This window comes from Neolamprologus brichardi, chromosome 4 (assembly GCF_056152115.1).
Source record: "Neolamprologus brichardi isolate AB-2024 chromosome 4, ASM5615211v1, whole genome shotgun sequence".
In the NCBI taxonomy this organism is placed as follows: domain Eukaryota; kingdom Metazoa; phylum Chordata; class Actinopteri; order Cichliformes; family Cichlidae; genus Neolamprologus; species Neolamprologus brichardi.
Genome location: NC_142107.1, coordinates 5,894,092 through 5,918,901, shown reverse-complemented (window position 1 = coordinate 5,918,901; position 24,810 = coordinate 5,894,092). Strand labels below are relative to the sequence as shown.

The following is a 24,810-nucleotide window of genomic DNA, read 5'->3' as shown; positions in this document are numbered from 1 at the left end:
TTTCTGCTGGTGTCTCTTTTTATTCCCACAATGCGTTTTCAATATATTGTACAAAACCTACCCTGTAGAGAAATGCAACTTTACCTGCAGGAAATTGGTGATACGCCAACACCCTGTAACCTAATAGAAGAGAGGCTTAAAGGAATAGAAAGTACTTGATATGTTTAATTGATGCAGCTGACTAGTTCCATACATTTAGTTAATAAAATCTCACATAATCAATCTGTGTTCCTGATAGGGGGGAAAAACGTGAGTACTAATTACATCTAAACCTGCCGCAGCTGATCAGTCATTGTAGTTAAAGTGTCTGACTACTTGACCCTTTTAAATATTATTAAATGAAGCCAAATGTAGTATACTTTTTCTTGGGAAAGTGTGATCAGAGCCTACGGGTGGATGCTATTTGTTAAAATAAATATTAAAATGGTGAATATATGAATATGAATATGGCTGTGTAGTGTATATCTGAGCCAGAAAGGTGTACAGTAGTGTGTGAGTACTTTCCACAGCTGTGTATTTTCACTCATTGTAGCAAAACACAAAGTGAGTCGAGATCAGGTTGAACAAAGTGTAGATCTGACTGTGATGGATTTCTAGTAACAGCACAAAATAAAATTTGGACCTTTACATTACCCTTTCATACATGTCATGGCTGAAATACAGAGTAAGATAAGTGGTGCAGTGCCACAGTAATCAGTGTCCCAACCTGAGGATATAGAAAAATTTTATGGTAAGCTAGTGAATAGCATAAGCATCTAAGTGAGTTTAACGGTGGCCCTGAGGGGTCAAACTCACTCCAAATTAAGGGAAAAAAACCCCAAAATGTACAAAATGCAACAGAAGTATTTTTGGGGGACAACAACATGTTGGAAGAGTTGCTAAAGTGACAAGCTAACAGCAAGTGACTAATAGCAAACATATATTTACAGTGTTATATGAATTATGCAATTAAAACACACATTACCTGCCTTTTTTTCTTCCTAACAACACAGATGAATCCTCTGCTTCTATTAAGCCTGTCTCAGTGCAGTACTTATATTAATAGTTTGGTTTTCTGTCACTTCCTCATCTTGTCCGTCACAATATTGTCTCCCCCGAAAACAATTTTTTTCAGATTTTTTTTCTACTTCCTTTGTGTTTTAATTAACTTTTTTTTTTTCATGTGCTTTTGCAGCATTTTTCTTTTGCTGGTGTTTTCTTATGTTGCAGTTCAGTTTGGCCACCTCTCAGGGCCACCGTAAGTTTTCCATTCACAATGCATTTGGGAGTAATGAAATGGAATAACAATACAGCGTCTGAAGAAGTTACTCAACAGCTTCTGCTTGAGTATGGTAGAACCCGATTGAGAAGCCATCATCACTACCGAAGGCCACCATAAACCCAGTAATAATAACAATAATGGCAGTTTGTTTAGTTAAAATGATAATTACATGTTGTAATGATTACTGAGGGTGTAGTATATAGTCACCTCTTTGGGCACAGCAAATTGCCCATCCGTATTTTTATATAGTTTTTTATGGGTGCAGGGTTTGGAATGATTTTTGACCTTTTTTAGGTCTCTCTAAAGGTCTCTTCAAAACTGATTAGACTTGACTGTTGCAGCATATGGGATTGAGGCTAATGTTCGGCCCTATTACAATATGCAGTGACTCAGAGCATTATGGTTGCTGTTTCACTTTTTTTTTTCCAACTTTAGCCACACTGTGGATAAATTACGGTAGAAGCAGGCCGCAGGCAGTGTGTACTAGCAAAGTGTGCCTTTATGTGTCAGTTTGTGTAACCGTGTGCAGCGCATTTGTTACTTTTGAGGTGTGAGCCCAGTGTTTTGTTCTGTTTCTTAGCCTTTATGGTTTTTGGGTTGTTTTTTTTCCCCAAGCTGTCAGGTTGCAGCTTTACACACACACACACATACACACAGAGGAGACCTCCACACAACCCTGCCTCAATCATAATAAGAGAACCAAGTGACACAGAAAAAGTGGTGTCAAGATAAGGTATGTGTGAACTCTCTGACATTTCAAGGTAACAGAAAAGCACGAAGATTGTGCAATACTCAGCCAAAGACAAGGTAACCTAGTTGCTCGTCCACACTTTTTGCAATGCTACACTCTTTTTAATTCATCGCTGCTTTCTCTAATTTCACATCATTTAATAGTCCACTATAATGAGTCATTTTAAATACAGCATAAATGAATAGAGGTAATTTGTCCATCTATAATTGTGCTTGTCTGCGCTGTCCAAGCTAATGTCTGAGTTTGGCTGAATTAAATGGCAAATGATTCTCAGTCAGGTTTAATGGAGTGAATATGAGCGACTTGGAGTGAATGCAACCCTTGTTCCTCAGAACCATGCCCACAGAGTTCTGCAGCCTGGTCTGTACCGCACCAATCCAATCTGGTCTTAATTGAATTGTTCTGAGGCCCTCATCCATATATTTCCTCTGCAAGAAACTTATTACTCTCAATCTCCGTATGCATGTTTGAGTGTGTATGTGTGTGGGTGAGCAACTGAGAGAGTCTGTCTACTCATATTGTGCCAAGATTTAAATGCCTTGTTGCTGATTGATGTTTCCGAGATGCATCACCTATTCCAAGTTCGAATAGGTGGTGGACTAATCTGAAAAGTGCAACCCCCCCCCCCCAAAAAAAAAAAACCAAAAAAAAACCAAAACAAAAAACCCCAGTACAGATAGTCTAATGAATATTCAGCTAATCTTGTGTCTCTGTGTTTCTCTTTGTTCCTAGGATGTGAAGTCAACGTTCTTCCAGTTTGGTGCCTCCATCCAACAGGAGGCTCTGCTCATGCTGAACATCATGGAGGAGTATGACTGGCACATCTTTTCCATTGTCACATCAAAGTTCCCAGGCTACCAGGAATTCATCAACATCTTGAAAACTACTGTGGACAACAGGTTAGAACAATACTGTGGTGTGTTCTCAGTTCAATTCAATTCGATTCAGTTTTATTTATACAGTGCCAAATCACATATTGTAAGGTAGACCCTACAATTAATCAACAGAGAAAGCCCCAGCAATCATATGACCCCCTATGAGCAAGCGCTTTGGCGATAGTAGGAAGGAAAAACTCCCTTTTAACAGGAAGAAACCTCCAGCAAGCCAGGCTCAGGTTGGGGCAGCCTACACCTATTGCAGTGTAACTAAGGGAGGATTCAGGGTCACGTGATCAAGCCCTATATGCTCTAGTAAAAATGAAAGTTTTAAGCCTGATCTTAAAAGTAGAGAGCGTGTCAATCTCCTGAATCACAACTGGAAGCTGGTTCCATAGATGAGTGGCCTGTTCTTCGTGCTTGCATTGTTTTTCCCTATATGTTTTTAATCCTTTCACCATGAACTGGGGCTGTTAACTCCACTCCTGCTGCTGGGTATAGTACAGGAAATGCCTCCCACCCTCAGGGTCAGTCATCCCCCTACAACTGGCTGTGGGACCAGTCTGCCACTGCCACTCTGTATTTATTAGGGGTGCAACAATACTCGTATTGATATTGAACCATTCGATACAGTGCTTTCGGTTCGGTACGCATATGTATCGAACAATACAAAATTTTTAATTTATTTTTATCAACTTTTCTTCTGCCGATGCTGTCTGTGTTTAGCGCTCAGTGGATCTGGGCTCGACAGTGCAGTTAGGCAGAGTAGTCCAACGCAGATTCACTGAGTGCAGGGCAAGCTAGCAGACAGAAGTTAAGCTCTCTGTTGCAACATGGCAAATTGAACTTTCTCTGTAATAAACTCTCTTTTCCAAAGATGAGTGATTCCTCAATCAGATATATTTATTATTTTTATTACTTTGTTGTTTCAGCAACATTACATTTAAAAACTGTACTTTTGAGTTAAAATATATATTTATAATTTTAATAAATGACAAATTAAAAAGGCATGAACATTTTTTTTGTATCGAAAAAATATCAAACCGTGACACCAAAGTATCGAACCGAACCGTGAATTTTGTGTATCGTTGCACGCCTAGTATTTATGGTTATTGAAGGCTCACAGGATTAGTAGCCCACAGTGCACACATCCGACCGGGGTATTTTCTGGCTAGTCAGCTGTCTATTGGGCTACCTGGTTTATCATAACAGGACCATTTGCTTGTCTCAAAGATTAAAGAATGCAGGCAGTGCACTGAAACATCAAATGGCTCATTAAATCAGTTATGCTGTGTGTTTTGATATGTGGCAATTATCCAACCATTTAGTTTTTGTAACACTGTTAAGTGTGTTACATAACACAAAATATTAAATGACATTAAGGTTTGCAGGTATAAATTAAATTAAAGTTTCAGAAGTGGAACTCACGATGATAATCATAGCGATAATTATAATTTCTAATTTTATGATAATAGTGGATGCAAACTTTCTCTCATGCATACACAATGTTTTTCTAAAAACATTTGTTAAAAGAAGTGATGCAGTTTCTGATTTTGATTGCATTTTAGATCAGTAACTAGATTAAATGTTTTTAGGGGGAGTTTCTGGAGGTGTTGAGTTGACCCAGAAGCCCCTCATTTGCAATAAAGTAGCCTAGACTTTAACTTTATGCAGATTAGAAGCCAACCACTCAGTGTGCATTCCCTCAGAACACAACACACTGCAGTGCTACCAGAATGCAGGGCATTAAAAAAAAAATATCTGACCATTTTTTCAACCAGTTTCTCTCTAAAAGAGTGAGCAGGTGGGTTTCCACTGCAAATCATTTAAGTGTCCCCAATCCTCACACAGCATGTTACAGGATTATCAAAGCATTAACCAACCCTGCCAACTCGGCCTTTTAACTAGAAACACTTTCAATGTATTAAAATTAACAACATCAAAATTACATTACACCAGTAGAAGACTAGAGAGCCTTGACCGCATGGATGAATTGAAGTACATCCATTGTGCTCTTCAAAAATATCCAGCCTAAAAGAATTTCGTAAGCATCCTTTCAGTGAATGGGGATGACAAGTAGGTTTACTGCTCGTGCAGGTTGGCTGTTTGCCACACCTTTAGGTCATTCTGACTGATGGTGCTTGTTTCAGCGGAGAGAAAGAGGAAAGTGCAGCACGCCATAATTTTGGGCAAAAATGGTCATATTAATGATACATGTTCAGCACTGTGGAGATGTAGGCGAGGACTGGTGCCTGTACCTGTGATATATTAAAGCTCACCTGAGGTCTCTCATCAGCAGTTACTCTTAATGTCAGACGCAGCAGGGATTCAACAGCTTCTCCTGCTCTGTGCTTTGTTGATGATAACTAAAGCAGTTTAATTACAGGCAGCAGGTGACAGACATGTTTAATACATTCATATGGAGAGAAAGGAAACTTAAAATCCCAGTGTCTGTATTTGTACCTTTAAGAAGTGTTCTTGACTTCAGTGCTACTTTTAGCTGCCCCCTTGTCACAAGGGGTCACCACAGCAAGCAGCTCTACACGTTTGATTTGGCAGTTTTATGCCAAATGCCCTTTTTTTTTGACACCATCCCATGTCTACAGCTATATTACACAAAACCTGTCTGTTTGGTTGTCTCCATATTCCTCCTACATGATCAGGAGTTAGGCAAGCTAACTTGGCATACAGGTACATTTCAGAGCTCAGAAGGTTTTTATCTTCAACAGAGATTATGATGTCATCGTGCTGCTTAGCAGCAACCTACCAACAGGTTAAATGAGGACACGTAACATATTACAAGAGCATTGTATCATTTTAACTCCATGATAACAACATCTAATTTAGCAAATATTGGCTGCTGAGATCACCAAATGTTTATACTATCAATATTACATTACATCATTTGACACCTTAACTTATGACATCAGGTTTAATGTATTTAGGGTCTATATTAACAGTTTAATGTTGGATAAATGACTGGATAAGCATGCTTAAAGGCAAGGGGCTTTGAAGCCATTTGATTTAGTCCAGGCTATAAAATTCATTTTATGCACTTTTATCAGGTCCATTTTATTGACATGTAGATTAAACAATGAGACATATGAAGGTGTAATCAGAATGGAAGTTCAGTTATTTGGTGATCTTTTACTACGTAGATCTATATTCAGTTTTAAAAACATGTATATACCATTTTTTCATTATATGTTTAATGGAGGTGAACAGTGCCTGGCTGATGAGTGGTGTATCACAGTTATTTTGACCATGGATAGTAGATGTGGTCCCTTAATCATACACACAGAAGATATAAACACATTTTAATTTAAACAAACCCCATGTTTATCTTTAAAACAACCTCTTTTCCCTCTTTTTACTTTTTTTAAAGTGTTAAACATATCAGTTTTCCAGCAGCATGGATAGACCAAACAATACTATAACATGGGCATGTCTGACTTAAAAGGATGCCCGGATATATTAACCTAAGAAATGTTAATCCAGTGACCTGCGGGTACATGCTACCAGTATATTATTTTAAAGTGATTAAGTTATAGGTCAGAATCTCAATACTACCAAATGTCCATAAATTGTAGGCAAGAAACATGTTAAACTTCTATTTACTGTTTACTTATAAGCATTATTATATTATATTATATTATATATTATACAGCATTCAGCAGCAAAGACACAGTGCATGCTGCCTAATGCTGTATTATCAGAATCAGAATACCCAGGGATCAATAAAGTATTCTGATTCTGATTCTGATAATACAGCATTCAGCAGCATGCACTGTGTCTTTTTCCTTGGGTGTGTATGTGTGTACTTGTCTGCATGTGGATCATTTTCTCTCTATTAGCTTTGTCATCTGGGACAAGTAACCTGTCATCACTTTGAAAAGCAAGAAGAGGCCAGGAAGTCCCAAATCACTCTCATGTTACACCACCTGTCCATTGAAGGGTCCTACACAATGGTTAACTGCCATCTTTGCCCTATCGTGTGTCACACTTTGTATTCCTCACTCTCTCTTGTGTATGTGTGTGTTTTTGTGCGCGTGTGTTTGTGTGAATGCGAGCATCATTCCCTAATCCTCACTCTGCCTGTTCGTAACTGCTGTCAACTTGTGATACCGCAGAAAACAGCCAGTTTATCGCACATTATGTTCTTTAATTGCGATCATAAGTGCCGTTTCCCTCTGTTTCTGCTGGTCTTTAGCCGCATGTACTGGGACCTTCTGATTATTATTACTCGTGACATTATGAAAAAGAGCAGCCAGTCCCACTGGATGAGAGAGATGCTCTATAAATTCATAATCTTTTTTAATGAGCACTTGCTTTTTCTCACTCTGACCACTTTAGCTAACTGGCTACTGAATTACAAGAAAAAAAAATCTTTGGAAATTTTACATGATTGCTTTCCTTTGCTGCACTTTCGACACTCTATAAAGTATCAGCCTCATGATTGCGCTGTGGCAAATCAATATGTATTACCCTTTTTTGTGTAAAAGGTGACAGAAGCTGCATTATGTTTTGATCACTTCACTGTTATGTTATCGCCAGTGTCACCAATTAGCCCAATGGCCACAGGTGTTGCTTTGGATGTTTATTATCAGGGCGGTGTTTTTTCACCTTGTCCTTTAACTGTGTGTAGGCTGGAACCAGCTGAGAATCATTACTGGACCAGCTTCATTCAATTTATTGTGCTTAATGTGCTCTCCCTCTGACAATAAGCACTTTACATCTATTAGAATTCACGTCGCACTTAACAGTGATATTAATTATAATGGATAATTGTAACTGCCCTTGCCAGCACCTGAGCAAAGTTAATAGTCTATTAGTTAAATATTAACATTTCACTCCTCTTCTCGTTATCCTTGCTTTAGTTTTGTGGGTTGGGACCTGCAGAATATCATCACTCTGGATGCCGTGGAGGAAGACAGCCGTTCTCAGATCATGCTGAAGAAGGTCCAGTCTCCGGTGGTCCTGCTGTACTGCTCCAAAGATGAGGCGGTGTACATCCTGGAGGAGGCTCGCTCTCTGGGCCTCACTGGTTTCGGATACATCTGGATTGTGCCATCGCTCACCACCGGCAACCCAGAAATAACGCCAGAAGCGTTCCCGTCGGGAATGATCTCGGTGTCGTACGATGACTGGGACTACCCGCTGGAGGCCCGTGTTCGCGACGGTATAGGCATCATAACGTCAGCGGCGGCAGCCATGTTGGACGAGTACGGCGACATCCCTGAAGCCAAGACGTCCTGTTACGGCCAGATGGAGAAGACAAGCAAGCTGCCTCCCAGTGCACTTCATAAGTAAGCAAAGAGTTTATTTCTTTGTTGTTGTTCTTTTGTCTGTAATGATTATTAACAAATAAAGTACGTGTGAGTCTGAGGAGCACTAATAGAACAGAAAGAGGAGCATAATAATATTGGTGTTTTTTTGATTTGTGTAATTTAAAAGCATCTGAAAAGTCCCCGAGTTAGCATGAGCAATTTTTTATGGATGACTCTTTCCCTCCAACTTCTGTTTTCACCCTTATCCTCGCTAATTAGAGAGAAGCTTTCACCGAGCTGCTGCTGAAGATTGCCATTCGAGAAAAGATGCAATTATTGGATACGAGAGCAAGGGATGGAGAGATAGAGGAAGAAGCACGGAGGAAGTGTAGGAGTTAAAAACAGAGAGGAAAAAGAGGTGAATGGAAGTTGAGAGGGGAGCTTGTGATGTAGGCAGTGAAAAAACAGGGGCAGGGAAGAAATCGAGACTGGGGGGAAACAGCGGGAGGCCGCTACAAATGAGTGCTCTCCAAAATTGAAGAGCTCCTTGATGAGTCCTTCTGTTCTTTTCTCATTTATTCCACCATCTCTCATTCACTCTCTTCTATTCCCCTTCTCATGAGCTCAACCCCGCAGCAGCCAGTGGGAGATGGTGCAGGTCTTGCCAGCTCTGTCTGGCTTTCCATCTGGCAGAGGAAGGAGGGACACACACAGTCGCGCAACCTGTGTTTACATCCCAATATTGTAATTTTTTTTTAAGATAATGATGTGTGAAATTAAAATTTGCATGTCTAAAGGGTAAAACTTGATTCTACGAAGTATTTCCAGGGAGGAAAAACCTCGCCTGTCTGTGCCTACTGTTACTTATCTTGCAACTAAAACGGTTAGTCTGGGGAGCGATTTAGAAACAATTTAGCTACACATGAAGCCATATGGATGTGTTTGATATTTAGCAGTGTGCAGAACATTTTGCCAAACACAGTAAATCAATATAATATTTCATCTGATGTAAGTGATCCAGCGTTTGAGTCGACACAGAAATCACGCCGCTGCTCTTTGTCTTGGATGAATTCTTAAAACCCAACAAGAATAAGAATTTTTAGAAACAGCTGATTTAACCATCATGTCCGTATGTGCTGATGATGGCATTGGAGCAAAAGTTTGAATATTTGGCTTTGACAGAATCTCAGAGAAGGTTGCATGGCTTAGTGCAAAAACAGAATGAGGAAAAGAGCCCAGCAGCTGCTCAGCTGTAACACAGGGATGGGTTTTTTCCCTTCATGTAACATCAGCTTTTAGAATTAAAGTTCCAATTTTCTTTCTCTGCTGGGATAATACTGGTTTAGTGCTTTGAGTTTGAAGTCTGAGATTTTTTTTATTCCCTTTGGTCAGTTCACTCTGCCATATGATGCATTTTAATTGGCTCTTTGTGACTAGGTCACAGCAGAGCTTTCTTCTCTGCGCACCTACATCTCTACCAGCTTTTCATCATTATTGATGATGTTTCTGTCTGAATCTTCCCACACCTTCCAAATGCCACCCCGAATTTCATCTGGAGCCATAACAACCCTAAAGTCGCAGAGGTAACAGGGTAGTTACTGGTGCTGACTGGCACCAATTAACGAGCTTCCGCTCAAAACAGCGGTCATTTGCAGAAGGAGTCATTAAAGTAGGACGGATTGCATCTTAACTTACAACCTGATCTATGTCTCATTTTGTCTGGAAACACAGACGCATCAAACAGAATCACCAAACATCAAGAGCCAGCTGACGTTGTTCCCAGCGTGCTCTGCTGCCTAAGGTTGTTACACAGGTGATCAGTTTCCACAGATGGCACTGTAGTGGGTGAGAGAACTCAGCCAATAGGGCTCTGAGGCCAGAACAAGAGAAAACACGATTGGTTAAAGGTAGGTCAGGGCGATGGCAAGTGTGGGTTGTTGGACCATCATCAGCTGTCAGGGAAGACATGAAGACACGGTCAGCTCACAGACATGCAAGTACACAGATGCACGCACAGAGAGGTGAGCAGATGGGATGTAAGTGCAAATATACAGTATGTGGCACATATTTCAGTATTTTCCTTTAGGCACAGTATTTATCCCAGTCTTTCAGGAGGTGTGTTTTTGTAAGCAAGATGTCAATAATGGTATTATTATCTTATGAGCATCTGGCTAGTGTTCAACTTGAGATTTATTGTTTGTTTGCTTGAGCACCTCTCAGACTCCACTGTGGTTTGTCACAACAATTAGATTTAAAGCAGATGCTCCTTCCAGCCCTAAGTGTGCCAGAAACCATTTCATAATTGAAAGTAACTTGTTTTGATGGGAATATTATTAATAGTTATTGCTGAATTTACAAAAAAAATTATAAAAAAAATCCTTCACTCAGTGGCTACTACTATAGCTACTATACTGTACTACTATAGCTTCGGGCCTTTAGTGAAGTTTTACCTCAGTCACTTTGCTCGTGTCAGCCGTGATGATAAATCCACTGTGACATATCCAAGATGAATATGGTGTGCCAAGTAATAAAAAATAAAATTAAATAAAAACAGGAGACAAATGACCAACTAAGAGCGCTGGCCAGCGCAGCAATCAGGCCGAGTGACAACCTGTACTCCATATAAAATACGGCGCGTGCACATGTGCTCGTGCGCGTGCACGCGCATGTTAGAAACAAGAGAAATATCCCCCCTTAAGAGGAAGTTCTGTCATGACAGATTTACAGTGTGCTGCTCACCTTCCTGTGGAGAACAGTGTGCCTTAAAAGACTTTAGCACTTATTTATCAGTGTGTTAGTGTGTGTGTGTGTGTGTGTGTGGAAAAGGTGCCGGTAGTTTGTTCTGACAGGTAATTTCGGGCTCTAGCCGTGATATATGGGGGTCAAAATTCAGAAAACACTTTTTTTTTCGCAGATGCACATTACACACACAAACTTAGTCCTGGGGCAGCTGTCATTTCAGCGGTGCAAAGACAAACGCTTGCTCAACAGCGCTACACAATGCGATTTTTCGTAACCTGTCCTTTCTGGCATTTTTCTGTACGACACTTACAGACACATAAAATGAGGCATTTTTTCTTAAAATATATACATTTTCATAATTATAAATCTGAGAACTGGATAAAAAATGGTTTAAAAGTTTAAGGTGTTTAAAAGGTTTTGAATATTGAATATTCAAACACTCTATACATATTCCAAAATAAAACAAAAAAACCCCAACATTTTTAAAAAACATTTTCCAGACATTTAAATTCAGGAACAAACAAATAAATTGATGTCCTTCAGATATCCTTGGGGTTTTTTTTACATGCAAAAAATGCAACATCACTGACTAACTTGGACATTTTATCTATTTATTTAGTTTTTTTAGGATTTAGCTTCGTATTTGCACTAATTTGCATAAATGTCCACTAGGAGAACTATTTTAAGATAACATCAGTGTGCATGGAATAAATGGCAACAGAAAAAATGGTTTTGCCTGTAGTTCTTCTTCATGTGTGCTGTACAAAACCGTTTAGTGTATTTATCATTTTAGAGCGTTAGAGATCTAACATGTTTTTTTGTCTTTTTAGAGAATGGAGACCGTCATGCCCCAGAGTCTCAACATGCCCGTCAATCCACGCCTCATACATAATACATTACCGCATAATCACTTGCTAACGACACCTATGGGCGTTTGTGTATTAATAAATGGAAATGTAAATGTTTGCAGGTCCCTTGTGGGATGTGAAATGCACCAAGTGATCTCAGAACTAATCGTGTATTTAGGGGTAAGATTCCTAAACACTGAGTAAAACACTACAGTGGATTTGATTCTGTAATGAAACTGCTCTTATACTATTACTGTATAAGCAGGCAAAACATTAAAAAAAGAAACCTCTTTTATTTAGTCAGCTCTTCTAGTGAATTCACACTATGTAAAAAAAAATGAATGTAGTTGAATTTGTTCCTCAAAAAAGCTGTTGTTTACATGCTGCGGATGATTTATAGGTATAATTAAGCATTTTCACATTCACAAAAACAGCTGTTTTAGGCCTCGCACCACTTTTATCAGCTTTCAAATAGGCAAATAAACCTTCACACAAAGGTAGAAGATGTGTCTGTGTGTGAGTACAGTGGTTATGGTTTAAACATTGATGGTGTGAGGTGACTATGAAGCGTCTCTCCATTTCGAATCTAAAACAACAGACTGATTGTAGGTCGAGTGCCTGATACTTCAAATGAAGTGTTCATTAGGCAGCGGTGGGTGTGCACTTTAAACAAGCTGTGAGAAAATCAGTTTTCCAACAGGCTGATCGTGGAGCTCAGATAGTTATCATCTTTTTTTGTTTTGGTTTTGGAGAATTAAAGCGAACAGTATAGTCGTCCCCACTTTCAACATTAAAGAAGTACTTAAAGCTGAGGACATAAAAGAGGTTTTAAGTTTAACTTTTAACTGAAAGGCTAATCGACTTAGCTTCAGCTAAACGACTGCCCTGTCGTTTGTTGCTCTAAGAAATATAAATGTTTCCTTGGCACTGAATTTTTAAAATATTTTATATGTTTTCACATATTTTAACCAGACATCTGGCTTCTTCTTTGTAGAGCAGAACAGTTGTTTGACACAAGGAACAAAATCAGTTTTACTTACTACCCACGTTTTTCCGTTGCTCATTCACACAACTCTCAGCCAATCACGTGGCAGCAGCTTGTTCCATTTAAGCACGTAAACATTGTCAAGATCACCTGCTGAAGTTTATCCCGAGCATCAGAATGGGGAAGAAAGGTAATTTAAGGGATCTGAATGTGGCTTGGTTGTTGACAGCGGTGGGAAGAAACCAAGTACAAATACTTTGTTACTGTATTTACGTACAATTTTCAGGTGTCTGTTCTATTAGTATTTTTTTTCAGACTACTTTTTACTTTTACTCCCTACATTTTTAAACAAATATCTATACTTTATACTCCTTACATTTTCAAATCAGGCTCATTACTTTTGGTTTAACACGTTTGGGGGAAGTTATTATTATATCGTCACTGTGAGCCTTCAAACATCAAACTGATTGACTCTGAACAGTAACATATGAAATGCAGTCATGTTCATGTATTTATCACCAGAGGATTATGTTCAGTTAGCTTTTTTACTGGAGTAAAGAAGTTGAATCAGTACCCAGACTTTTACTGGACTATTGTTTTAACGCTAGTACCTGTACTTCTACGTAAATACAGAATGTCTGTCATGAGCCAACTCAGGTTGTTGATGCTAGATGGGCTGATCTGATTATTTCAGAAATTGCTGGTCTGCTGGGACTTTCCTGCACAACCATCTCTAAAGTTTATTGAGAATGCTCCAAAAAAGAAAAAATATCCAGTCAGCAGCAGATCTCTGGGGAAAATACCCTCAGGGGTCAGAGGTGAGGAGCCAGACTTCCTTGAGCTGACAAAGAGCAACTCACATAACAAAAAAGTAACTTAAACAATCACGTGTCACAACCAAGGATGCGGAAGAGCATCTCTAAATGCACAGCACACAAAACTTTGAAGCAGCTGGGCTGTAGCAGCAGCCACACTGGATGTTGCTAGTATATGAACACGTATATTTTGTTTTGTGGAGCAAAAGAAACCATTTCATGATGCAGGTATTATTGTTTACATTATAATATTATTTTATGCCACCTAAACTCATGCAGCCGAAATTCACACACATACAAACCCCTCTTAGCACAAGGGAGCGGATGCTAAATAGCATGTGCTTCCCCTCTTGTAGCTATTCTTCTTGTCAGACTTAACACCTGCCACCTGAGGCTGAGTGTGTGTTTTCAAATGACTACACACCCTTGGGTCCTTTTAAAGGCCCTCAATCATCAGTCCTTATCTTTTTTTTCAGATTTCCTCCGCTGTCTCTCACAGGGCATATCTCTTGTGTGTGCACTGCTCACAAGTACCCTGACAGTATACATCCTTGCTCTGACTGTTCCCTGTCTCTATCTTGATCACGTTCAGTGTTTTATAGTTCATCGTACCATCTTTGTATAGTCTACTTGTTCCTGTATTAAAGCTGAAATAGATAAAAGTTAACATCTTATCACACGGGAGACAACCCAGAACCACTCAAAATACATTTGTTTTTGAGTGTTTTAGTCTTTGTCAAGAGAACTTTGGCAGTTCAGGGCACAGTGCTGTCATCAGAAAATCCAGACGACCTGGACGGTGGGCTTGGAAGAATGTTACCATTTTACTTAGAACGTCGTCGTTGTTGTTGTTAATGGTGACACAGTTAATGTTCTTTTTCTCCCTGATTAACCAAACGGTTAAGAAAAACAGCAGTAGGAGTGTTGAGAATATTAAACACTTGCAGCTTTAATGCAGTGTGTGCTCTTATTTTTCTCCTGCAGAGTACTTGTAGTCTTGTTAACTCTGCTGCAGTAACAGCAGAAAAAAACACCCTCACCTCCACTCATGACAACACCCCTCCGTTCCAAAAGAAGCTTAAAAGTAACTCTGTACATTTTTCATGAGAGTCTATCAAGGGTTACTCCTCTTCCTCTCTCTTAGTTCTCTGATAATGATTTTCCTCAGTCTCATATTTAAAGTCTTTTTTTTTTTTTGAGGAGTGGGAGTTGGGGGGGATTGCATCATCCCTGCTGTTTCTCTACGTCCTGGCCCTATTCTGCCCCCTTTGGCCAGGTAATTGCCTGTGTTCCTGAGTGTCTGCAGGGATGTTTACTCTGGGGGAGGGGGGGTTGTTGAGGGTCATTTTGCAGCATGCACACTTCAGTCTGTGTCCGTATCCTAGCAACGCACTATCAGGTCCACCTGTTCGATGGCCGTCAGCCCAAATATACTTGCAAACATACACACACAATCCAGTCCTTCCTTCTTTTCATCCTGTTTAGCATGTTCATATTTGTCTATATATAACATAACAGCTTGGCTAATTTTACATATGACTCTTACAGCAGATCCACACACACAGCTATTGTGTCTTGCTTTTTTTAATTGCTATCATTAGAGGTTCAGAGTTATGATGAAGTGCTGACACATCACGTTGAAAACAGCCTACAATATTCCCAGTAAAAAGCTTTTGTGAGAATCACAAAAACGAGCTTCATTTTAGCTTCACCCTTAAGAGAAAGTTTAGCCGGGGTAGAGGAGCCATTCTTTAAACACGTGAGAGTGCTTCCTTTTTTTCACACAGATGGTTTCAAAGTGTAGAATGGACTGGTATCTAAAAAAAGCAGCCTGGGCTCTGGTACTGCTCCCAGCACCTCATTCTGTCCTGGTAGTCACGCATAATTGGGTCGAGCGCAGCACTGCGTGTCCAATCAAATGGCTTAATACTACTCACCTGGTTGCTTGCTGGCCAATCAGATAATTTTAATCACAAAGCCCACTCAATCCCCTTATCTCTGGCTGATTTCATCTGGGCGTTGAGTTGTGTTTGTGTGCGTGCATGCGTGTGTGTGTGTGTGTGTGTGTCATCAGCAGCAATTTAAGGGGGCATGTTGGTATCAGGAAATGTCACCACCAAAGCACAGATATTAAACTACCTCTTCAAAATTACTTTTGTCATCCTTGTGACTTATTTTTTTTCTTAGTTACTAGCCTCTGAAATAGATTAGTGTAGTAGTGAGTACATAAATAATAAAAATCTATTTAATTAACTAAAAGCTAAGCTGTAAATTGGCAGTCACAGTCATATCTGGCAGATTATGTGGTGGTTGCTGTTATCTGCAGCATGAAAGCTGCATGGTGGAGGCCTCCTGATACTACATGAGCTTAGATGTCTTAAGCAGCAAGTCCCTGGTTCAATTACTGGCTTGCTGAACCGTCTTCTTGCTTCTTCCCCATATTTTCTGTTACTCCCCTGATAGCTGATGTCTAATAGTCCATAAAGTAATAAATGCTTTTCTTTTTTCTTGTGTCTTTTGTTTGTTTGTTTTTTGTTTTTTGTTTTGTTTTTTTTACATAAAATAGGTATTGCACAACATTAATGACACAAGATTTTATGTAAATAAAAAAAGACATTGTTTAATACTAGAATTTTAAACTCAGAAAATAAGTGCCCTTTTTGAGCTAATGGGAAAAATTGAAATGTATTATTCTTTTTTATTGTTTATAAAGACCAAAAAAAAGGACAATACTTTACCCCGTATTTTGACAGATAGATTTCCACTTCATCCTGGGACAAACATACAGGCACAAATAATTATGTTATCTTGTTAAATTAACTCTTTTAACCTCCATCCATGTTGTTTAACTAAATTCATTGCAGTTCTTTGAAAAAATGAAAACTTAGTTAAATCAGCAGGGCACTGCTTCACTTTTACATTTCGATGCATTTCTGTTAATTAAAACTTCTTTAATTAAATAAGGTGTTTAAATGAGGTGTGGGTGGACTTGGTGTGTCCTAGAAGCTAAACAAAAAGTCTTTAACTTTGCTCATTGTAGCTTAGTGACAGATGTGAATGAAAGTGATAACGTATCTTCTGTTGAGTGAGTTAACCATTTTCCAGAAACCTCGATTACTCACCATGTGTACTGGAAACAATCCTTGGTGATTGTTTTGGTGGTTTCAGGTGTGTCTTAGTGAACTGGATGGATGAGATTAAAATTTGATAAACTGTGCAGCCGTCTACTAATGTTACAAATGGACAGGACTGATCATGTTTGTTGCCTAGCAACAACATTAACTTAAATTATTTTATTATTAACATACCTCCTACATTATTGGTAACATAATAGACAGGTAATTTAGCTGTCAGATAATTGTTAACACCCATCCATTAACCTATCTTACATTTATCCAAACAGTCAACACAACAATGCTAACCATTGCGCTGCCATGCTGCCTATATTTCAATGGCTAATGTTAACGTGCCCCTCAGACAGCTTAATATTTGTTGCAAATGTTGGTAATACAACCCAAAATTAGTGACCGAGCCCATAGGAAGTCTTTTTGGAATGACACCTCATATCATTTCGGCGCCTTCAGAGGTTTTAATGCAGGTTTTTAGGCACTTCTGGATTGACTTCATTTTTCCGACCCAGAAGCTGCATCTGTGTTTTACACTCCCTATCTGCAAAGGTGTTGTGTGGAGTTGTGTGTTAACCGGACAGAGCAAATACGTCACCGCTGGTGTCGATACTATTGCAAATAGTAGTAGCTAATCCAACAATTCAGTTGAACCTAAATAAATAAACAATCACTTTCCAATAAAAGATCGTAAAATAAACAGTTTTACACATGCAGGTTGTTAAAAAGATTTCTTCATTTATTTATTTTTTGGTCCAACTCACACAAATACTTGTTTTAATAGTTGTTTGACCATTTTTACCCTTCAGCACGTCCCTGCACAATGCCCTACACAGCTTGAAAGAGCTCACCTGCAGCAATCCACTGTGAGTTTTCAACGACACATCAAGTGGGTCCGTGCTCCATTTAGGAGTTCTTTCACCCGCCTGGCCCCCCAGAATGGAATAAAGGTGAAAGAAAAGAGCAGCCATCTCTGTCGTGTTGTACCAGAGCGCTGACAGAAGGAGTGAGGGAGACAGAGTGAGGAAGGACAGCCATGATTAATGTAGAGGCTGTGTGGACCCAAGAATATCTTCCCACTGCCCTCCATCTTAGCTAATGTGACCTGCCATATAGGTCACTCATTACAGTGTATGCGTACGTGTGTGGTGTGTTAGAATGGACCGACTAAGGCTTTAGGTGCTGTATTTTCTCACTTTTTCTTTACTATCTCCCTACTCATATATCTCTATTTATACATATATATATATATATATATATACATACATATATATATATATGTATATATATATGTATATATATGTATATGAGATCTGGAATGATGTTTGTGCACTAACAAAAGTCCAGAAGGTTTTGTGAGAGACAGACAAGAGCTCTCTAGGGTGTACTCTCAGCTACAAAGGAACCATACTATGATGGCAGACACAGAGCAATCCTGGAAGACAATCTTAGAGAATGAGATGGCACAGAGCACCAACACCAAGTGGATGGTGCACCTAAGAGCAGACCACAGCAATCTTCCAGACACAACCCCCTCTCTTACATGGATGATATTAAGGTATATGCTGGGAGAGAGCGAGACTTCATTGATGCACCTCACCAGGCTCTACAGTGAGAACATCAGGCTGTTAAATGAACTGGAATAACATCCCAATGTGGAGAAAGAGACTTTATTGGAGGCTTTGCAAAGGTGCCTTGGAGACAGTCCAGTACATAATACCAAGATGGAAGATGGAAGCTGGAACAACATAAACCGAGAGACACTACCAAGTGGCTGGGATAGCGTACAGGAACATCTGTGCCACATATGGATTAGAACTCCCCAATTCCCGATGGGAGACACCACTGAAGATAGTTGAGAACAAAAAGGCTAAGGTCCTGTGGGATTTTGAGTTCCAGAAAGACAAGCAGCTGCTGGCCAACCAACCAGACATAGTGGTGGTTGAAAAGGAGCAGAAGATGTAGCAGCCCCGGCAGACAGCAACATCACAAAGAAGAAGCACAAGGAAATAGAGAAGGGGCAGGGGCTGAGGGAACAACTGGAGCAAAAGTGGAGGTCAAAAGTGGAGCTTTAGGAGCTGTAAACCAGAGAGTGGCTTCAGCAGATTCCAGGCACAACATCAGAGATCTCTATTTAAAAGAGTGCAGTCCTGGGAAAAGCTAAGATACTTCACACAACCCTCAAATTCCCGGGACACCAAGTTTGAGTAACACGCACACATACCGTCCCGCCATACATATATCTATCTATATATATATATATATATATATATATATATGTGTATGTGTGTGTGTGTGTGTGTGTGTGTGTATGACATATGGTTCTCATTTATGCTTCGACTGTTCAGTTTCTTTAGTTCTAAAATACAATCATAATCCAGTCCATACTGATCAAATGTGACTTTATAACTTTCACTACAAGAGCCTGAATATTGCAAAAAGGTAATAATAATAATAGTAGATTGTAAATGGAATATTTCACATGCTAATGTAATTCAATTTCCTTTTCTCTTTTTCTCACAAAATAACTAATTTCATTTCTTTTGTTAATAACTGGTTTTTCCCATAACCCCCCCTCCCCAACTCTCTGACCACCCTTTGCCCCACTATATCTCATCTTCTGCTCCTTTCATTCTCAGATACATGATGAATGTGACGTGGGATGGCAGAGACTTGTCCTTCACAGAAGACGGCTACCAGGAAAACCCAAAGCTGGTGGTCATTGTTCTTAACAAGGAGAGAGAGTGGGAGAAGGTAGGATCTATATCTAAAGAATCCTGCACTGAAAAGCTTTCACTTCTTTGAAAAAGAATATGAGTTTGGAGGGGAAAAAAATGTCTCTAGGGACATTTTAGCGGTGCTCCAGAAGCCAGGCAGCCAGCCCGATTCCTTATTTAATAACCAGCATAGTTTTCAGCTTTGCTGAGCATTTTAATATGATAAACTTGCATTAGGTAACAGTGCGCCATCAGATTGTCATGGTTGCTGAAAACAGGTAGCCTTGATTTATAATGATTTGTTCCATATGTTCAATAAATATGCATTTCTTTAATAAAATAAGGGCATTTCCAATTGTCCATATTTTCTCCTTGACTAAAAGCTTAAAAGATAATTATTAAAAGAAGAAGCTTGTTTTTGTTGCTCCCCTGTTTGTGGGAGGGTCACAACAGTGGATGGATCTAAATATTGGATTTGGCAGATTTTTATATCAGAGTCCTTCTAAGAATTTGTACCTGTTTCGGGTCTCAAACTCGGGATCTTTGGCAAACATGTTAATTGCTTGACTAAAGTCACTCAGTAGGACTTAAATCAAAATGAAAGAAAATGACATTCAACCACCATCTTTGACTTAGAGGTCACCGCTGAGTCATGCAACACGAAAACAAAACCAGCCACGAGCACAGTATTGAAAATGCCACCTATGTGTCATCATACAGCACTCAGTTGATCAATGAGCTCATTTACTGAGGAGGTTATGGATTGCTGTAACTGGTTAATGTTAGGTGGCTTCTATAAAGAATGGCCACTATGAAAGGCTGAGCATTCGTGCCATTTTAATGGACTTTAAATGGCAGTCATGTATCTTTATACCTACATCTGACTCCCTGGTACTTACTTAAATACCTCATATTTAATGCCCCCATAGCTCATATGTTAGAATGGGTGAGACTGAGAGGACAAGTTTGGGAGAAGGATGGGGAAATGAGAGGAATTGGAGGGAATTGTAAAGGGAAGATGGATAATTTTGTGTTTCATGGTCATTTTCTTTTCTTTGCATTGATTTGATTTTGTCACTCCCTGTGCATGTGTCTCCTCACACTCTTCATTCTCCTCTTTACGGCTGTTTGCCACCTTTGATCTTCTTTCCCTTCTTCTTTACCTCATCTGTCCTCTTCCATCTTCTCTTACCTCCCCTCCTTTCCTTTCATCACCACTTCAGATCATTTGTAGACTCTGGTGTTGTTTTTCTCCCCTCTGATAGGGCCTCAAAATACAGCTGAGACCTCTGATACCGGAGGGTGGCGCGGGTTCACGTGCATGCACGTGTGCATTTTGACTCGTCAACACTGGCTACTGACAGAAACACTTTTCGGGAGACTCGTGCAGCAACGAATGCAATTGTCATTCAAGTCAGACCCATGCGTATATGTGTGTGTCTGTGACTTACAGTTTGCAGTTCAGTTTGCCGCAATCTGTAGAGTCTCCACCCGATCTTTGAGACTAGCTGCTTCATATTTTATATCTACACACACACAAACACAGATGCATGCATGCAAAATACCTTTTGTTGATGTGCAGAGGAGAGGAAGAGTGTGGTGTTTTTAATACACAGCCTGGGAAATTGATCAGCACCACATGGTACTGTGGTTCAGAGAAAGCGACAGAAAGCAAGAGACACACCGAGACCCAAAGTGGAAACATAATTGGGAGCTTCTCTCTTTCTTTCTCTTTCTGTCTCCCTCTCTTTCTCACACACACACACACTTTCTCTCTCTGGTGCTGCTGTCCCACCCATGCGCCAGAAAGCAGCGGCACACAGAGAGAGACCTGCGATGATCAAGAGGTAAAAATTCAGTAACTGCACTAAAATATGGATATGCACTAAAAATATAAAATGTGTCCCCCTGAGGCACAGGAGAGACAGGGAGAGGAGTGCTGTATGGAACGGTATCAAGACGAACAAGAGACAGAGACAGATGGGAGAGAATATTGAGAGCAAATGATCGCAAGAAAAGGAGACCCAAAGAGAGAGAAAGAGAAAAGGAAAGAAGCAAAAGGAGGAGAGGAAAGGTATAAATGAGCCACCAGCATGTGTATGAGTTCCCTTTCTTTGAGCACACCTGCTCCTCGCTGCAGCGCACACCCACATTGGTTAGATGATGTGTCTTTTCCTTTTTTTTCCCTTTAAGTTTAGAGAAGAGCTACCTTTAAAATCATTGCACCTGTGTGGTTAGATGTGCGTGTGGTGTTTGGGTTTATTTATTTACTAAGGGTTATGTAACTATTTAATTCAAATGAAGCACATTTTGCAGGAAGTCATGGGGGTATATTTGCCTAGATAATGAGGATGGAGCTTATATGGAGTTTTTTGGGGGGATTTGCGTCAGAGCTTTAGACAAAGAAAAAACAAAGTCTTGGTTGACTAAAATGGTTCCAATTTTTCAACTAATCAGTTTGTCCTAAGGGGAAAAAATAATAATTTAAAAAGTGTACTCGGTGCAGTTTACCCACTAGCAATATTAGGCTAAATTAATTACAAGTAAAACATAAAAGCTAGTGTTTTCTGCAAATTAAGTAATCTTAAACTGGTTCTTTTAGTCTGAAATGATATCAGCAAACTTGGAACCAACCAGAAAGGACTTGCCATATTCATATACAGTAGTACAGTTTGTGTACTACTGTCTTGTGTCACCCCTCATTTTGCTTCCAAGGAGCCAGACTCAGATCATGTGATCTTGAGCAATCCGGTTGTTAAGTGATGATGTATTAACCCTGCTTCCAGGTCCAAACTACGCTGCGTTAATTAATGCCGTTGTTGTTTTAGCACGTTTTAATGCTTTGTATCTTTTTCTATTTAATCTAAACGAGCCCCTAAAAATAGTCAGTGATCACTGTCGGCCTCTCTGGGTTTTTATTACGACTATTCAAAGCTCTTTAAGGTTTTTAAAACCTTACGATGTAACTACAGCCCATCAGCGAACAGTTTGCCAGGCGACAAATATTTGAATGGGACAGAAAATAATCACTCTGAGGCTAAAAAAAGATTTGAATGGGTACATGGACATCCTTTGGGCATTTGCTGTTTCTTCTCTCATTTTCAGTCCAGTCCTTGTACCTGATCAATTTGAGTTGTGTGTTTGTGTTTTTGTTGATTTATGAATAATTCAAGCATGAAAAGCCACCTAATTCAAGGGATAAATGACAGCTGCGTCTAAAGAGCTTATATGTCATTATTTGGTATCAGCACATTTATTCTTCCTCATAGTTTGAACTCTTAGGCAACTGTCTTGTAATTTCTTTAAGTAGTCTTCAGGAATGGTCCTCCAGGCTTATTAAAGGACACTCAAAGCTCTTCTTTAGATGATCCCACACTGCTTCAATAGTGTTGATGTCCGGACTCTGAGGAGGTATTTTATATTCTTCTGCATATCCCGAACACCACTGGCTGAAATGAAGCCCCAAATGATGACACTACCTCCACTATACTTTATAGATGGCTGTAGATACTCAGTGTTTTGTGCCTGTCACTGTTGTTCTCCACTTCTCCAGTTTCCTCCAATTTTATTCATTTATTGAATTTTTAAATTTTTATTTTTAGGAACAAGGTACACTAATTGTTCTTAAAGAATCACCTTGTTGGTGTAAAAATACTACTTAATGCCTGTCAACCTGTGTTATCTTTGACATTCATGGACTCAACTAAATAAATGACAAATTATTTGCTTTTGTGACAGGCTACAAGTAACAAAGTGCTTAAAGCTAAAATGTAAAATTCTTTATGTAGACACAAAATTGGTTCCCTGGAGTTAGGTGCCTTTACTTGAATAATTCAGAGGGCAAAAACAAAAGCACTTTGTTCTGAAAATGGTCAAGTAAAAGGTCTGGACTGAAAATGAGTGGAAAAAGTCTGGAGAACTGTTGGTCTAGAGCACTTGAAAAATGTCAAGAATGTCTGGCCCCTTGAATACTAGTGTATAACTTTATAATTGCTTCATAACTAGTTTAACACATATAAGTAACGCGATTCATCACAGGGTGTTAAAATATTTATTTCACTTAATATAAATTTGAAAAAATGTCTAAAACACAACATCTATGAAGAGATCTTTTACATTTCATTCTATAATTATGAATCTGAGTTTATAACCTTATTACTGTTGCTAAGCAGGTTCTTTGTGAATGACTTTCACTTTTTCATGTTCTGCCTGATGCGATTTGATCAAATAAAACTAGGCATTCATCACAAATTAGCTAAAATCACAGTAAATAAAACATTTAAATAATTAAAGTTACCATTTCCTAGTTACATTTTTTCCTAATTGATTAATTTTGAAACATTCAAAGTCTAAAAATATTAACTGCTTCAAACTACAGATGCAACAAATGTACAAGGAAACATAATCCTTACTTACTACATATCCAAATCTAGATCCATGCACCTCTTATTTGATCAAAATATATTACATTTTCTGTTCGTATATTGCCCTTTTATTATTTATGAAAGTCTACAGCATTATAATTGTTTGCTGAATTAAAGCATGACTTCATCAACAGCACGAGAAAAGTGTATTTACCGATCAGAACCAGGATGTTATATTTTATTCCTGCTGAGTCGATGGCGTGCGTAAACTGCTTCAGGAACTGCTGTGGCGTTAGCAGCCAGTTCGCAAAATAATTATTACAGACAGCATGGGATTTGTGCTTGGAGAATCACAATATGGAGAGCAGACGCACAGAAAAGCCCACGTGCATGCACCCACACTTGCAAGTTGACACACAAATACGCACATGCGTCTTCGATTCAGGCGTCGCTATTCTCTGAGCCTTTGTGAAAGAGCTGCACTTTAAAGAAATATGTCTAAATTAATGGATTCCGTTTCTTTTCGATTTTCCACTCTTTCATCCTCTTTCTCTATGCCCTCATTTTTCGCGCACAAATGGCGGCGTGCACGTGCACCCGCACGCATGCACACATTCGGAGCAAGCGTAGGGTGTAGGAGAGGGAGAGCAGAATCCATTTTCCTGACATAATTTTGTCTGACAGGAGTGACAGATACTATTTTATGACTGAATGGGTTTCTCCATGCTATTAGGAACTCATTCTCCCATAATGCAACTTGCCACAAAGATAACTCTCCCCGTGAGACTGGCACAGAGAATGTGCTTGGTGTAAAAGCCATGACCCCGGTTTTACTTTATTCTTTTATCATACTCTATCTGTTATTCATCCAGGTACTGGTTTATTATAGCCCTTGAATATGTGTGTGTGTGTGTGTGTGTGTGTAGGTTTGTGTGGGTAGAAAAAGTGTAACACAAAGAGACAAATATGAAACGAATGAAGAAAAAGACATGTTGGTACAAAGAGCAAGACCTTTAAAGAAACAAAAATAAAGAAAGATGATGATGGAATAGAAAGAACA

The 24,810-nt window shown here is 39.3% G+C and overlaps 1 protein-coding gene across 2 annotated transcripts in view; it reads left to right on the top strand.

Moving 5' to 3' along the window:
• grin2aa (glutamate receptor, ionotropic, N-methyl D-aspartate 2A, a) overlaps window positions 1-24,810 on the top strand; it is a 168,874-nt gene that overhangs the window by 110,542 nt on the left and 33,522 nt on the right. For both annotated transcript variants that reach the window (XM_087839679.1, XM_006798054.3), the window contains exons 3-5: window positions 2,745-2,911; window positions 7,765-8,193; window positions 19,309-19,423. In XM_087839679.1, the coding sequence (XP_087695805.1) occupies window positions 2,745-2,911; window positions 7,765-8,193; window positions 19,309-19,423 (711 nt within the window). The remainder of the gene's footprint in view (window positions 1-2,744; window positions 2,912-7,764; window positions 8,194-19,308; window positions 19,424-24,810) is intronic.